This window comes from Thunnus maccoyii, chromosome 12, assembly GCF_910596095.1.
Source record: "Thunnus maccoyii chromosome 12, fThuMac1.1, whole genome shotgun sequence".
NCBI lineage: Eukaryota > Metazoa > Chordata > Actinopteri > Scombriformes > Scombridae > Thunnus > Thunnus maccoyii.
The window spans coordinates 28,875,007-28,890,420 of record NC_056544.1 but is presented as its reverse complement, the minus strand read 5'-3'; the positions used below and the strand labels follow the sequence as shown (position 1 = coordinate 28,890,420).

General features: G+C 42.7%; 1 protein-coding gene across 1 annotated transcript in view; it reads left to right on the top strand.

Moving 5' to 3' along the window:
- myo10 (myosin X) overlaps positions 1–15,414 on the top strand; it is a 155,569-nt gene that overhangs the window by 134,725 nt on the left and 5,430 nt on the right. The window contains exons 22-38 of the mRNA XM_042429034.1: positions 3,906–4,012; positions 4,105–4,326; positions 4,760–4,799; positions 5,148–6,110; positions 6,948–7,068; positions 7,442–7,685; positions 8,405–8,500; positions 9,381–9,474; positions 10,423–10,478; positions 11,091–11,233; positions 11,838–12,029; positions 12,245–12,402; positions 12,681–12,804; positions 13,715–14,012; positions 14,148–14,355; positions 14,923–15,059; positions 15,278–15,398. Coding sequence (XP_042284968.1) covers positions 3,906–4,012; positions 4,105–4,326; positions 4,760–4,799; positions 5,148–6,110; positions 6,948–7,068; positions 7,442–7,685; positions 8,405–8,500; positions 9,381–9,474; positions 10,423–10,478; positions 11,091–11,233; positions 11,838–12,029; positions 12,245–12,402; positions 12,681–12,804; positions 13,715–14,012; positions 14,148–14,355; positions 14,923–15,059; positions 15,278–15,398 — 3,324 coding nt within the window. The remainder of the gene's footprint in view (positions 1–3,905; positions 4,013–4,104; positions 4,327–4,759; positions 4,800–5,147; positions 6,111–6,947; positions 7,069–7,441; positions 7,686–8,404; positions 8,501–9,380; positions 9,475–10,422; positions 10,479–11,090; positions 11,234–11,837; positions 12,030–12,244; positions 12,403–12,680; positions 12,805–13,714; positions 14,013–14,147; positions 14,356–14,922; positions 15,060–15,277; positions 15,399–15,414) is intronic.

Sequence of the window (15,414 nt, the reverse complement as noted above, 5' to 3'; positions counted from 1 at the left end):
TTTAATCTGAAGTCTGCAGATCTAGTCGCTGCCAGTCGTTCTCAAAGAGTTTTCAAAACAAGTTTGATATTTTTGGGACGGAAGACATCACTTGTGTATCACAGACTGAGACGTACCGGTAAACAAACAGAAGAAGAAGAAGAAGAAGAGGTGAGGTGTGAAAGAGAGCGCTGGACAACTGAAATGAGAACAAATGTCTCTACAAGATCAAATCAAAGAGCTAAACAGCCTTTTCAGCACAAATCGCTCTGCATATAAACAGTACAAGCAGCTGGCTGCCGTCCATGTTTGTTTTGGTACAAAAACACGTGATAATTGGCGTTGTCGCAGGGATCGCGGGGTCAACCGCCAGAACTGTAGTCATTACAGAGACGTGGTTCAGTGTGTTGACTGTGTGATTACTCGGTGGTAAAATTTATGAGTCTGTCAAGTCTTTGTTGGTTTCAATCACTTTTTGACAGAAACACACTTGCAGACTTTTCTTTAGAACATCCAATATGGCTGCCACCAGGGGGCGTGTTACGTCACCTGAAAGCCCTTTTGTAGAGCCTCTAACCTTGGCAGTGTCAGCAGCGTGTCTGAAAGCGGTTCCTGCCGCTGCGACTGTCTGTAAAGCATTAAATCAATTCTATCTCTCTCCGAGGGATTCGTCTACTTTGTCCCGCTGCCTCTCGCAGTCAGATTTACGCCGCCTCCAGCTCCTTTCAGCTGGCACATGTCCTGACTGTTGTCTGGGAGAACGGGGCTTTTTTTGTTGTTGTTTGTTTGTTAGTTTTTTTTATAGCCACAAACTTAATTTCTTGGAAGTGATGTGGGCCCGCTTGCTTCTCCCAGGATTCTGTTCTCTCCACGGGGCCGACCTGTCACGGCGAGCGACGCTCCCTGAAGGCCCCGACAGCAAGAATCAAAAAGTGCACCGAGGCTTAGGGAGGCTTTCGCTCCACTAATTAGCATAGTAATGATTAAAAAGGATTAGTTGTTCAATTCATTGGGATGTAAATGTGTGCACTCGTACATGAGGCCGCACTTTTTATGCATGTGTGATTCATGTTTGAAGTTGTTAAAATAAAGTGAGCGTGTGTGTGTGTGTGTGTGTGTGTGTGTGTCTCACTTTGTTTGTGTGTGTTGAATTGTTTTAATCACGTTGTGGGGACGTAAATCTGATCGTGCATTGTGAGGACGAACAAAGAGCCGTTCCCCACAAGCTTTTTACTTTATGTCTTTGTGTTTTATTATAAAACACTGTTTATTTTTAAAGAAATTAAACAAAGGCCTCAGGATTTCTACGTTTCACTTGTACTTTACTACATTTTAGAAGGAACTCTGCAAGATCTCCTTATAAAGTCATTTTTGTCTTTAATTTCAGCTGTTACAGTCAAATTTTATTCAAATGAGTAAAAATAGATGTATGTGTTGCTCTCTTAAGTGCGATGATGTTTGGGTTAATCACGGTCTGACAGGTGTAATTAGTTTGTGTGAATGTGGAAGTTATTCAGTCTTAAAACACTAGTATGAAATAAATCAGGAAGCAAACAAACACATAACGCTTCTGTCCAACCTCCACAGTCTGGATGTGACAGTCTGTGTGGAGTTGCTCATTAAACCAGAAGGAATAACTTGCTAGTTTATGATTTCATTAATCAGACTCTTAGCAGAACCTGGTCGGTCAAAATGAGATCGAAAAAAGTGAAATTAATGTCATGGAGCAGAGGCTTCTGATTTAACTTCCTGTTTTACTTCCAGTTTCTTGGTAGAGCAGCTGATAACAGCTCGCTGCACAGTTAAGTCTTTGAAAACTGGAATAGTGGTTAAATTTCACTGAAAAATCAAGTTTAATAGAGAATAACCTGTATTTTAATGGCACATGATGACTATATTTTCAACATATAACTGCTTTTACTAAATCACCTACACATATTTCTTCGTAAAAACATCCGAACGATGAATCCAGACAGATTCATATGTAGCAACGATTAACTTTACCAAAATTAGTCCTTCAGCAATGCTGGCTAAATAGTACGTTAGCTTTAGCTTTCTTGCAGCCGATTAAGGCCCAAACAAACAAAAGTTGTATTATTATCATATCTTATTCCATGCATTCATTGGCAAATGTAGCTATAATAATAAACTATTAGGTTAAATTATTAAGAGTGCAGGTTGTGAGATAAAGAAAGAGTTGGTGGTGGGGGAGTATTTTGAATAGTACCACCTGTGCTTTAAGTAACGCGGCCAATGTGGACGCAGCCTTGTAACACCTGCTCACATGATCACTGTGAGCCAGAACTGAAACTGAAGAGAAATCCAGATCAGGGAAAGAGAAGTGGAGAATATTGTCTCTAAATGTTTGCACTCTTGTATAGTTTTATTGTAAATCTTCCCTTTGAGGTCGTTTAAAAGCATTTTTAAATCACTTTCAGTTTAATATTCTTTATTTGATTGAGATTCAGACAAATCTAATCTCATTTATTTTAGCACCTACCATTATTCTATAGTTACTGCTTGTGGACACGGTGGCCACTGTTCAGCAAAAGTTAAAGTACATTCTTCAGATAATTCTTCTGTTCCTTTGTTGAGTATGTTTCCATGTTGGTGGCTATCTTTGCTTTGAATACTTCTTTTATTAATGTTCTACAAGTTTCCATCTTTAGCGCAGAGTGAATGAATAGAGTTTTAATCTGCCCAGATGCTTTAAATGCTGTTTCAGAAGCTTTTAAATGCACTGGTGTGTGTGTGTGTGTGTGTGTGTGTGTGTGTGTGTGTGCACGTGCTTTGGCATGTACTGCATGTTTCCTTGTTAATTAACCTGCTTGTCAGTGACGTCCAAATCACCCTAACGAGTTTACATTTCCCCCTGAAAATCTCATTAGTGTTTCACCGCTGAGGATTCAACACTCTGTCGCTCAGCCAACAACACACACACACACACACACACACACACACACACACACACATACACGGTACATCATTCAACAGGAGAAAGGCAATCTGTGCTCCTGAACCCCTGTAGCACCGTGACATTTCCCCACCGTCTCTCTCGCCCGAGACCACGTCCCATATCTCATTTTCCTCCCTCCCTAATCGGATTAACCCCCGGCGGCCCTGAGTGGGCCCAGTTTCTCTATCAATGGACGACAGCTTGGCTCCTATAGCAGGCAGCTGCACTAAGTGCCTGTAAGATCGGTCTTTTCACAGAGTGATGTAGCCGAAATCACTTGCCGCGGTAATCTGTGGTCTTTAGCGGCTCGAACAAAAGGAGAGGAGGATCTGGATTTGATTTGCGTCGGCTGCTTTGTTCAGTTCAGTCGCTCTCCTGGAAGGGAGTGTCTGTTAAACGGCGATGTTATAGAAAAAAGGAGGGACTGTCTCTTTTTAATTCTGTTCACATGTAAATCTTTTATTCATAACGTGTGTGTAATACAGCGTTTTTAATGGATGTGCTATGTTAAGCACAAACCTCTCCACGGTGTGTCGGTGGAGAATGTCGTAAATCTTCTTTTCTTTTGTCTTTGTGTGATATTTCACACAGTGTGTTTCCATTTTTGTTGTGCTTATTTGATATTGTTTCATCACACATATATTTATAGACCTGTTACATATTCAAACATGTCAGCATTGAAGAAATAAAGCAGTAAATAACTCATTCATACTAAAAACACCATTAAAATGTGCAGTTGTGTCGTCAGTTGCTATGAAAAAAAAAACAATGAGATGTTTAACCAATAAACATCCACGTAAACCTTCATCTCAGCCTGATTTGGAGTCGTCAAAGTTGTATTTTCCTTTGTGACGCTCCTTGTAAACCTTCATTTAAATGTTACATTCTTCTTCTTTACCTCACTTTCTCTCTCTCCTTACATCCTTCCTCCTCTCCTCTCCTCGTTTCCCTCCCTCCTCCTCCTCCTCAGGTCTTTCTCCGGGAGTCTCTGGAGCATCGTCTGGAGAAGCAGAGGGAGGTGGAGGTCCTGAGAGCAGCCATGATCATCCAAGCCCACGTCATGGGCTACATAGCCAGGTACGACCCGATATGCCACGTTCACAGCAGTATTTAAACGTCACCATCTGGGTTCACTGACTGTATTTTTGTCGACGCTGTCCTGCGTGCAGGAAGCAGTACAGGAAGCTGCTGCAGTGCATCGTGGTCATTCAGAAGAACTACCGGGCTTTCTACTGGAGGAGGAAGTTCCTTCTGCTCCGCTGGGCAGCGCTCACCTTCCAGAAACGTGTGCGAGGCCAGCTGGCCCGCCGGGAGTACAGCCAGCTGCTGGTGGAGAGGAGGAGGAGGGAGGAAGAGGAGCGCCACAGGAGAATGGAGGAGGAGAAGGAGAGGTAGGCTGGTCGGGTTAAAGGAGTAGTTAGTGGAATTGTTATGTAAATCCAGGCAATAACATTTTAACATTTTTACTGTTCTACATATTCCCAGTGTGTGGGTGGGCAACTGCTCCTAAAACTCTACGTTCACTGTGAGGCAGTTGGTTCGTGATCATGTGATTAATTGTAATTCTGTTTGGAAATATGCAACTTTACTTTATTATCTGATCTTAAAGCCCAGTCTTTAAAAGAAGGTCCCTGTGTCAAACTCTAGTTTCAAGATCTTCATTCTTTTAGCTAATTACCACACATCAAACCTGGGGCTATGCAATATTCCTGTTAAAGAACACAAGAAGTGCACAACGCACGGAGATGGGCCCAGAACAAGAAATGTTTTACCCTCCGTTTAGCACCTTTTTCTGTCAGCTGATGTCTGTCTGTGTCTGTGCAGGGAGAGACAGAGGCTGGAGGCTGAGAGACTCACCAGAGAGGTACGATGACACTGATTATTAAGGAACTTTTTTTTTTAAAACTGTATTTGTCTGTTATTTAAATCTAAACGTTAAGCTAACAAGTAAAGAAAGAAAAAAGCTCAATGCAACGGGATTATTTTAAATCAACTTGTTTCAAGAATTTTGTAGACATTTGTGTTAGTATCTTAAAAGCATTGCTGCACACAGTTGGAATAAGTTGAAATGATTGCGCCCATTTTGAGAAAATAAGGTCTGCCAAAAAACTGATTGTATCCCAAATGGATTCTGGTGCCTTGAGAACATTCAGTTTAAGTTCAGAATCCATCAGATTTATATTTTGATTTATGTGTTTTTTTCTGTCCTCAGGCTGAGGAAGCCAGCAGACTTGAGGAGGTGCATTGCGCTGAAGAGCTAGCCTCCCTGGTTCTGGCTCAGTCTCAGCTGTCAGCAGCAGCCGCAACACTGCCGGAGCCTCCGGAGGAGCTGGAGTCATCAGAGGTCTTCGAGGAGGCGTCTGAAGCGGAGGCAATCCGTCCTCACGAGGCGTCTCAGGTGGAGGAGATCCTGCGGCTGGAGCGGGAGATTCAATCTCTGCAGAGGCAGAAGGAGCGTCAGGAGCTCTCCTTGACCGAGGCCTCCTTGAACCGCCTGCAGCTCCTCCGCGACCAGGAGCTCAGGCGGCTGGAAGACGAAGCCTGCAAGGCGGCGCAGCAGTTCCTCGACTCGCTGAACTTCGACGAGATCGACGAGTGCGTGCGGAACATCGAGAGCTCCTTGGGTGTCAGAGAAGGAGAAGAAAAGGAGAAGGAGGGCGGACGCAGGAGAGGCAACGACGAAGAGGAGGTTGATGAAGGGTTTGGCGCTGATGATGAGGCCTTCAAAGACTCACCAAACCCGAGTGAGCACGGCCACTCGGACGGCCAGCGGACGAGCGGGATCCGGACGAGCGACGACTCATCTGAAGAAGACCCGTACGCCAACGACGGTGTGATCCCACCGCTGCCGCCGACCACCCTGCTTCACCAGCCGCTGCCTTTACCGCCGGTGCCTCCAGCCTGCCACAGCGCCTCGTCCAGCGGGGACTCAGCCTACTGCCACCCCCAGGCTTCGTCCGAGGCTCAGTCCGACGACCTGGTGGAGCTCATACCGCCAGATGAGGATTCGGACTACGACCAGGACGACTACGACGAGGGCGCCATCGTGTCCAGCGGCAGCGTGGCCTTCTCCAACCCTCGCAGCGGACAGTGGTCTCCAGACTACCGCGGATCTGTGGGCACCTACAACAGCTCAGGGGCGTACCGCTTCAGCTCGGAGGGCGCTCAGTCATCGGTGGGTTGAGTCATAGTCAAGATGTTCATACCCAACAGTCAGTTACCGCCAGGTTGCTGTTCTTAATGAGGCGACAGTGAGACTTAATACTTAATCAGTTCGACGAAACAATTTTATTTCAAGGTCCTTTCCAGGGCTTTCAACTACATCTCACTGTCTTTATCAGTGGATTTTGCTCAGAACTAAGCTTATGAATGCTGTGACATCCAGCAGCATAGCTTCTACTGCTGACTGTATGTAGGGCAGTCCATTTAGAAACCAATTAAGATTTGTAATCATTTAGTCAGTGAGCCTACCTAAAAATTTCCCCTCCTGTCCCCCCTGCAGCTCTGACTTCAATCATACTCGAGGTTTTCTCTTTTTTTTGTGTGTGTGAACTGCATCTTACTCTTGCTGGGGAACACATACTTGTTCTTTATAGTTACGTTATCAAAAATGCAGTTTTAACAGAAAATTTACTTGAACCTCTACGTGATGCACTGTTCCTGAAAACTGTCAGAAAGATCAAACAAGTCTTGGATGGTCAGCAACAAGAATTTGTAGACTTTTGTTGTCGATGGTTCAGATGGGAAGGCTTGTCCCTGCGCTTTATCTGCTCAGAGTTGAAACCTTTTTCAACTAGAAGGACGAAGACTACAAAGGCAGTGTACATAAGGCTTCAAGCCAAGGTGTTATCCACTGCCTTACAGTACATTACCAGTTTTTCTCTTATAAAGAGCTTTACAGAACAAAAATAATGCTTGAAGTACTGCAGCGCTACAAATGGCTACATCCAGTTCTTCTAATCTCAAACATCTTGGAGTGTAGTTCTTCTAATTTCCTTTGTTTTTATTCCAGTTTGAGGACAGCGAGGACGACTTTGACAGGTTCGACACCGATGATGAACTGTCGTATCGGAGAGACTCGGTCTACAGCTGCGTCACGCTTCCATACTTCCACAGCTTCCTTTACATCAAAGGTAATTCCTTCATTATATTTGTTAAACAAACTAAACTGGTTTCCCCAGAGACCCTACCTGCTGAAGAATCTAAAACGAGGACACCTGAACAACACATCAAACCAAAATGTCGATCAATGTGCATTGAACAAATTAATGAATACTTGTCCCTCAGTAGGACAGTATCATTCTTTTGTAATAAGATTTGTAGTAATAGTTGGATTTCTCTCCCTCTATTTTCAATCCTCACATCAAATTCTGCCCTCCAGGTGATCGCATGCATCAAACTGACTATTTGATATCTAACATCTCTCTGTGCCGCCCTTCAGTCACGGCCCTCCTCCTCAGAGATTTGGCAGTAGACTGTGAACAATCTCATATTTTTCCTCTCCAGGCGGCCTGATGAACACGTGGAAGCGGCGCTGGTGCGTGCTAAAGGATGAGACCTTCCTGTGGTTTCGGGCCAAGCAGGAGGCCCTGAAGCAGGGCTGGCTGCACAAGAAGGGAGGGGGCTCGTCTACGCTGTCTCGCCGAAACTGGAAGCGCCGCTGGTTCGTGCTGCGGCAGAGCAAGCTCATGTACTTCGAGAACGACAACGAGGACAAGATAAAAGGGGTGCTGGACATGCACAGTGCTAAGTAAGGAAGGAAAATAACAATGGGTGCGATGTAGAATTAGAATACAAAACCTCTAGTTGCCTTCTTAACACTATGCAGGGGGTAAATATTATTTTCCTACAAAGGTCAGATCACCTTCAGAAACATAATTTAGAGTTACTTTTGTGCATTGCTGAAGAAATTTATACTACTGATAGAATTCCCTGTATACACTTTATATGAAAAGAAAAACTTTTCCAGAAGTAAGCAATTAAAATACAAAGGATTGGATTGTAATGAGATGTTGGAAAAACCTATAAGCATGCAGTTATGTAGGCTGAGAGTGAGAATTAAAGAAATGAATGGATCGGGACATCACAATAAACATAATCTCAATAAGTATTGATGTCATAATTATAGACGTTTTATGGATCTTGATGTCAGAGCAAAGCATCTCATGATGCAGTTCTTCTAATGGCCACTAGATGCTGACTCCATAGTAAATGCACCACTACATGTCGGCTAGAAATACAAAGTAAAAACAGTTTTTTAAGAACAGTTATAGTCTTATTCAATAAATTTACATCCTTTGATTGTGTCCCAGTGGTGACTTTGAGAATTATTTTTCCTTTAATGAAATTTAGTGGGCCAACCTTTCCCCATCTCCTCTACTATAGTAAAATTAGAAGGGGATTTACCTTAATATATTCAGATTCAATCATTTTGTAAGGTTCGCATTTTTGTTTTTTTGTGATCTACAGAGAAATCATTGATAACACTGGTAAGGAGAATGGCATCGACATTGTGATGACAGAGAGGACCTACCATCTGATCGCAGAGTCTGCCGAGGATGCCAGGTGAGAGTGTGTGTTTATGTATGAATATGACTCAAGTAAGGTAGCGATAAGCTCCGTATACTGGCAAATAACATGTGGGGTCAAGTATTTCTATTAACCTTATTTGTAGAACACCTTTCATACAAGGATGCAGTCATAACTGCTTCATAAATGATGCACTTTCAGACTTGTTTTGTATTGGCTGTTATTGTTCATACTGTTAGTAGCAAGACAACACAATCACTTTATTACTGAAAACACATTTATATTCTTTATAAATTATAATTATTATTAACTTAAAGGTTATATCATTATTACACTGCTGCTTTTTCTTTCTCTCGAACTCCTTCTTGTCTTGTTTTTTCCACATTTTTGGTTTAAACACACACAGTCACAGACAGAATATAGAGGAGGAGGTATCGCCACTAAGGGGTCGGTGTGCTGGTTGCCCCGGGCAACGCATTGATTTCCTCTCAGAGGGGACAGTCCACTTCCTCCACATAGTATCTGCCTTGACAGGAAGATGAACTGTGTGTGTGTGTGTGTGTGTGTGTGTGTATGTGTGTGTGTGTGTGTGTGTGTGTGTTGGCAGCAGGTTTACAGGGTCAGCTTCTCTCTGTGTGAGCCAACAGAAGAGCCAGATCAGTCTGAACACAGAATCACCCTCATTTCTACCTTTATATGTACACAAACACACACATATGTTTAATGTCCCTGTTGTTTACTGCAACAATTAGTCAATTAATTGATTAGTTGTCAACTATTAAATTAATCACCAACTATTTTGATAATCGATGAATCGTTTGGAGTCATTTTTTAAAATGATCAGCTGATCGGCTGCTGCTGCTGTCATTACCTTAATGTCTCGATGCTGATGCTGATGTTGTCTCCATGGTTACAGTCAGTGGTTCAGCGTGCTGAGTCAGGTGCACAGCTCCACAGAGCAGGAGATCAGAGAGATGCACGACGAGCAGGCCAACCCCCAGAACGCTGTGGTGAGTAACGCCAGTAACGCAAAGCATTGTTGGAAAAGGAGTCGTAGTATTGTATGCAGAGCATTTTGTGGAAGGAAAAAAAAAACAATTTAACATTTAAAACAACACTGAGAAAATTATAAATGTTGAGGTCAACGTGTAACGCAAAGTAAAATAAAATGGTATTGATTATTCACACACATTTATGTACAGACTGAACAGATGTTAGCTGTAAATAACACGTTAGACTGACTGATCGCAGAATTAACCAGAACCTGCAGTTGTTTCTATTGTTTCCTTTAGTCTATGAGCAAGTATGAGACTATATACGCTCGTTCTGATATGGACGAATCCATAATCAGAGCAGCAACATGTTTCCTACACTTCATTGCTCACTACACTCCCCACCTCAAGTTAATAACAAAATCTCCTGTAGTCAAGTTGAGGTCAGGCTCACACCTACTCTGATGTTTGGCATATTGACACACAGACCCAATACTCTGCCAGACACCACCCGACTTGGTTCTGGGGACCCAAGTGGACCCGTGAAGACCTCTAATTCAACCCTCAAGTTAAAATAGTACTCCGCAGATTCAGTTTTATACTCCTGTAACATTGATAGACTGCTGATGGACATTTATTTTTTTTTTTTTTAAAAAAAGAAGATTTGAAATCGATGCAGCAGAAGCAGAGATATCAAGGATGAGGCATTTTCAACACACTAGATGTTTTAAAAATGCCTCATCCTTTTTTTTCAGTGTTGTACCTGTTAGTGAACATGTTGCTGCTTCTCTGTGTGTGTGTGTGTGTGTGTGTGTGTGTGTGTGTGTGTGTGTGTGTGTGTGTGTGTGTGTGTGAGAGAGAGAGAAAGAGAGAGATAATTGGTTTCCACGGGGCAGAGGAAGGTCAAACTCATTATCCGCACCTTGAACACTGTTACTGAACCTTTCTCTCTCTCTTTCTTTTCAGGGAACGCTGGATGTGGGGATGATCGATTCGGTTTGTGCGTCAGATAATCCAGAGAGGTGAGAACCTGCATCAAACATCACGTCACGTCTCTGGAGATTTAAAATGTTTTTCACACACACAGTTTAACATTCTTTAACAGAACGAAAGAATCAAAACATTTCCGTTAAATAAAAGCCGAAACTCTTCATCGAGGCCTGTTTGGTTTCAGCACCTCAACTAGTGGATTTATCACATTAGGTTTCATATCCATCATATTTGCAACATGGTGTTACTGTTTTTGCTGCTGCCGTGACTCAATTTGCATGCAAAAATGGTGCACAAAGTTACAGTTCAGCTCAAAATTAAAAGGCCTTTCTAAAATCTTTCAAAATGTTTAAGCTATTTTTAACTTTTTGTAACTCACCTCCCACGTTACATCCTTATTTTATTTTCAACTCAGCCACTAGAGGGTGCTGCTCTTATATTCATATTCAATCTGAGGTGAAACTGCTCAGAATTTTGCTTTTCAACTCATTTAAAAATCAAATTTTCTTGATGTTGTTTTTCCCTCTACTGTCAACCAGATGATGAGAGTTTGTGACTTGTCAGGAATTACAGAAGCGTCAGCTGTGCCGACTCTCGTCTCTCTTCTTATTTTTACCATTAACTGCATTTCTGAACCATCACAGGCCGAACTCCTTTGTCATGATCACTGCGAACCGCGTGCTGCACTGCAACGCTGACACGCCTGAGGAGATGCACCACTGGATCACTCTGCTGCAGCGCTCCAAGGGAGACACCCGCGTCGACGGACAGGAGTTCATCATCCGAGGTGCCAACACAATCACTAAGTCATTCTTCATCCTTTCTTATTGTGACCATCTTTCATTAATCATAATCTTAGTTCTGTGATTTTCTTACTTTCTCTTTATTTTAAATTCAAAGTTAAAACATACAGAAAAAGAAAATTCATGGCTGAATTTTGTCATACGAGATACTCTACATTTATAGGTGAGCAGGTTATTCCTACAACACTGGATAAGAAAACATCAATTTATTGTATTATAAGTATTTTGGTGTGTTGCAGATGAAGCAAAGAGTTGTGATTTGCAGATGTTTGCACTTTGCAGATTTATAAATCTGCAGGTTTACATATGTGGCAGCCTAAACCAAACTCCATACATTTTGTGTACATTTTTATGAGTTTAAAGAAGCATTAAAAAATCTGAAAAAGCAATTCTGAGCTGACAGAAAATCTCTGACAGAAAAACAATTAAAGTGGAGAAGACAAAAATGTCCAATTTATTTAATTTAATATGCAGGTTTTATCACAATAACCTGCAACTTTGTCATTTTTTTGTAATTTCAAGGATTTGTAATAGAAAAAACAAACTTCTAGCAACATGAATATTATCTAACCTCTTTATTTCTAACAGGCTGGCTGCACAAAGAGATGAAGAACAGCAGCAAGGCTTCACTGAAGCTGAAGAAGCGTTGGTTCCTGCTTACCCACAATTCCCTGGACTACTATAAGAGCTCAGAGCGCAACGCCCTGAAGCTGGGAACGCTGGTGCTCAACAGCCTTTGCTCAGTGGTTCAGCCGGACGAAAAGGTCTTTAAAGAGACCGGTAAGAAATGGATTCATATTCTGGTTTCTTACATCTGTAATTTGCATATTTCACACTGAATCAGGGTTCTGAAAGCCTAAAATCTGTATTTAAACAGAATACATGTGGCCTAACATGACACTTCCATGCTTCCTTTTTGCCCTGAAATCCATTCGCTCAATCTGAAACAGTTGTACCTTTGCCATTTTAATTTTTTCATCTCTTCTTCCTGACAGGCTACTGGAACGTGATCGTGTACGGCCGTAAACACTCGTACCGCCTCTACTGTAAGCTGCTGAACGAGGCCACGCGTTGGGCCAACTCCATCCAGAACGTCATCGACACCAAAGCGCCCATCGACACGCCGACCCAGCAGCTCATCCAGGACATCAAGGTAGGACGCCGGTCAGGTCATTTGACTGACAGAAGGCAAATACAAATAAACAGATACAGTCACATTCATGGTTCAGTTAGAGTCTGTTCTTCACCTGACATGCTTGTCTTAAGTCTCATCGACACGTCTTAAATGACCACAACAGCGAAGAAATGCACTCCAGATAGAGCTCAAAGACAGCGGATATTGTCGTTCCAAACTACCTTCTCCCCAGTAAAACCCTTCAGATAGTCCGCAGGGCTTTGCGCTGACGTCAGGCTCCTCTCTGCTCTCTGCAGGAGAACTGTCTGAACTCGGAGGTGGTGGAGCAGATCTACAAGAGGAACCCCATCCTGCGCTACAGCCACCACCCGCTGCACTCACCACTGCTGCCGCTGCCCTACGGAGACATCCACCTCACCGGTGAGTTGCACAGTCAGACACTCAGTCTGTCATATTATTATAATATTGATTCCAGTCCCAAGCTGCTGTATTAATTTCTGGAAACCTTTCTTTCTTAACTTATTATTGTGTTTCAAACAAGCCATCATATATTTTTACATGATAATTAGGATAAAATTTAGGTTCAAAGTCACCTCATTGCATAAATACGGCCATCACATTCATAAACTTGTATTTTTAAAGAGGTGGAGTCTTTAAAAATGTGGGTTTTGGAATTGCTTCGACTATTTTTTCCCCCTCTCTGTTTTTGAATCCAGACATTATAAGAGGCAGCGTTATATTTTACCCACCTGCCTTTAAACGGCTGTTTCTAACAGGATTTCATAAGTACTTAAACTACGTCCTTTCTAAAAGGGAGTTCACACAGGTCACGAGCATAATATGTGAATATGATTTCCAAACGCACATCTTCCCCAGCTTTGATATGAATTAATCCGGTTCAACTTTTCCATTATGTGTGCTGTCTAGTACTACAATATCACAGTTATTACACTTGAGATTTGAGACTGAAAGGTGTTGAGTATTGAGTGATTAAAAGAGGTGGTTACACGCTGGGAAAACATAACGAGGAACATAAAAGAACAGATGGAGGATAGAAACATTATCACATAGAAAAGATTAATGTTGGGACATAATGACTTGATTTTAATGCAGAATTAACCAGAAGACATTTAACAATTAAGAATAGTTTTTAAAACGTCTCACAAGGTTCATGTTGTTTGCAACTAGCAAAGCAAAATTAAATTGATATATTTTTAAAGGGAGTTTGGAATCACTTTCTCCCTGCATTAAAAAGACATTAAAAAAACAATACTGGAGACTAGACAAGGTAGCATCACATCACTAACGTCTTCCCCTCGGTTCTGCTCAGCTCCGAGGAACAGAAGTTACACTACGCTGCAAGAGGAAGCCCTCAAGGTGTTCAGCTCTCTGCAGCACCTGGAGGGCGTGGCCGACCCGGTGCCCATCATCCAGGGCATCCTGCAGACCGGCCAGGAGCTCAAACCGCTGCGGGACGAGCTCTACTGCCAGCTGATCAAGCAGACGACGCGGCCGCTGCAGGCCGGCAGCCCCGGGAACCTCTGCAGCTGGAAGATCGTGGCCTGCATGTCCTGCACCTTCGTACCGACCAGGAGCATCCTCAGATACCTCAAGTTCCACCTGAAGAGGTGAGGTCAACATCTGGGCATGTTTACCGTTACAGAAGATTGAGTTTTGTTGGATATGACTGAAACTTCAGCGTCCACATCGGCCTCATAATCAGCATATTCTCTCACACTGACAATCAAAATCTCTCCCTGCAGGACTCGAGAGCTCTTCCCCGGCACGGAGATGGAGCGCTACGCCGCCTTCGCCCTCGACTCTCTGAGGAAGACTCGAGCCAGGGAGAACGTCCCGTCGCAGGAGGAGATCCGGTCCATCGTGGCTCGCCAGGACATGAGCACCACCGTGCACTGTCACGGAGGAGGCTCCTGCAAGATCACCATCAACTCGCACACCACCGCCGGAGAGGTGGGTGGCTGCAGGGGATGCTGGGATCGATCTATTCTTCATACGTCATTGTTTTTTTATTTAGTGTCAGCTGAGTGTAGGACAGTATGGTTTTTATATCAATACGCTGAGTTTGATATACGGTAGTTCACAACACTCTTAATGACCCTCATTACTTTTAAGAAGTGATCAGAAGCATCAAAAGTACTGAAAGGTGGCATCTATGGTCAGATCTGGTTGAATTTGGATCATTTAAAAAAAGGTTTTGCAGAGAAATATTCATATATTCCTCAAAGTAAGGTTCTGAAAAAATGCTGTTTTGGTATCTGCACCAAAACTCATTTATTAATTCATGTTCTGAAGTATGAAAGGTGTAACTACGACCCTCTTAAAAGTATCGTTCTTCAGTTTTTCCTTGCATCTTCTTTTAGTGATAGATTTGACATTTTAGTGCAGATAACTTTGTGTTTACGACATTTTTCAAAAAAGATGATTTAAAGTGTTGTTTGATCTGATTTGCATATTTTATTAGGCAGTGCCTCTAAAAGTGTTTGTATCTTATTCTGTGTGTGTGTGTGTGTGTCTCAGGTGGTGGAAAAGCTGATCCGTGGTCTGGCCATGGAGGACAGCAGGAACATGTTTGCTCTGTTTGAACACAACGACACCACAGAGAAAGCCATCGAGAGCCGCACGGTGGTGGCCGACGTGCTCGCCAAGTTTGAAAAGTACGTTCCACTATGTGTGTATGTGTGTGTGTGTGTGTGTGTGTGTCGGAAGCATTTATTCTTGTTCTTATTTATTCTGTGTGATACATGTTTTTCTTTGGAACATGAATGTCAGTCGTCAAGTTGTTATTTATATGTCGTATTATTGCATGTGATGGACCGTTTTAATGGTATGATACAAAACTAACATTCATTCATTCATACTCTCCGTCTTTCAGGCTTTCAGCGAGCCCAGACGAACAAAACACCGGCTGGAAGTTTTATTTCAAGCTCTACTGCTTCTTGGACACAGACAATGTTCCCAAAGACAGCGTGGAGTTTGCCTTCATGTTTGAACAGGTACAACAGTTGCAGA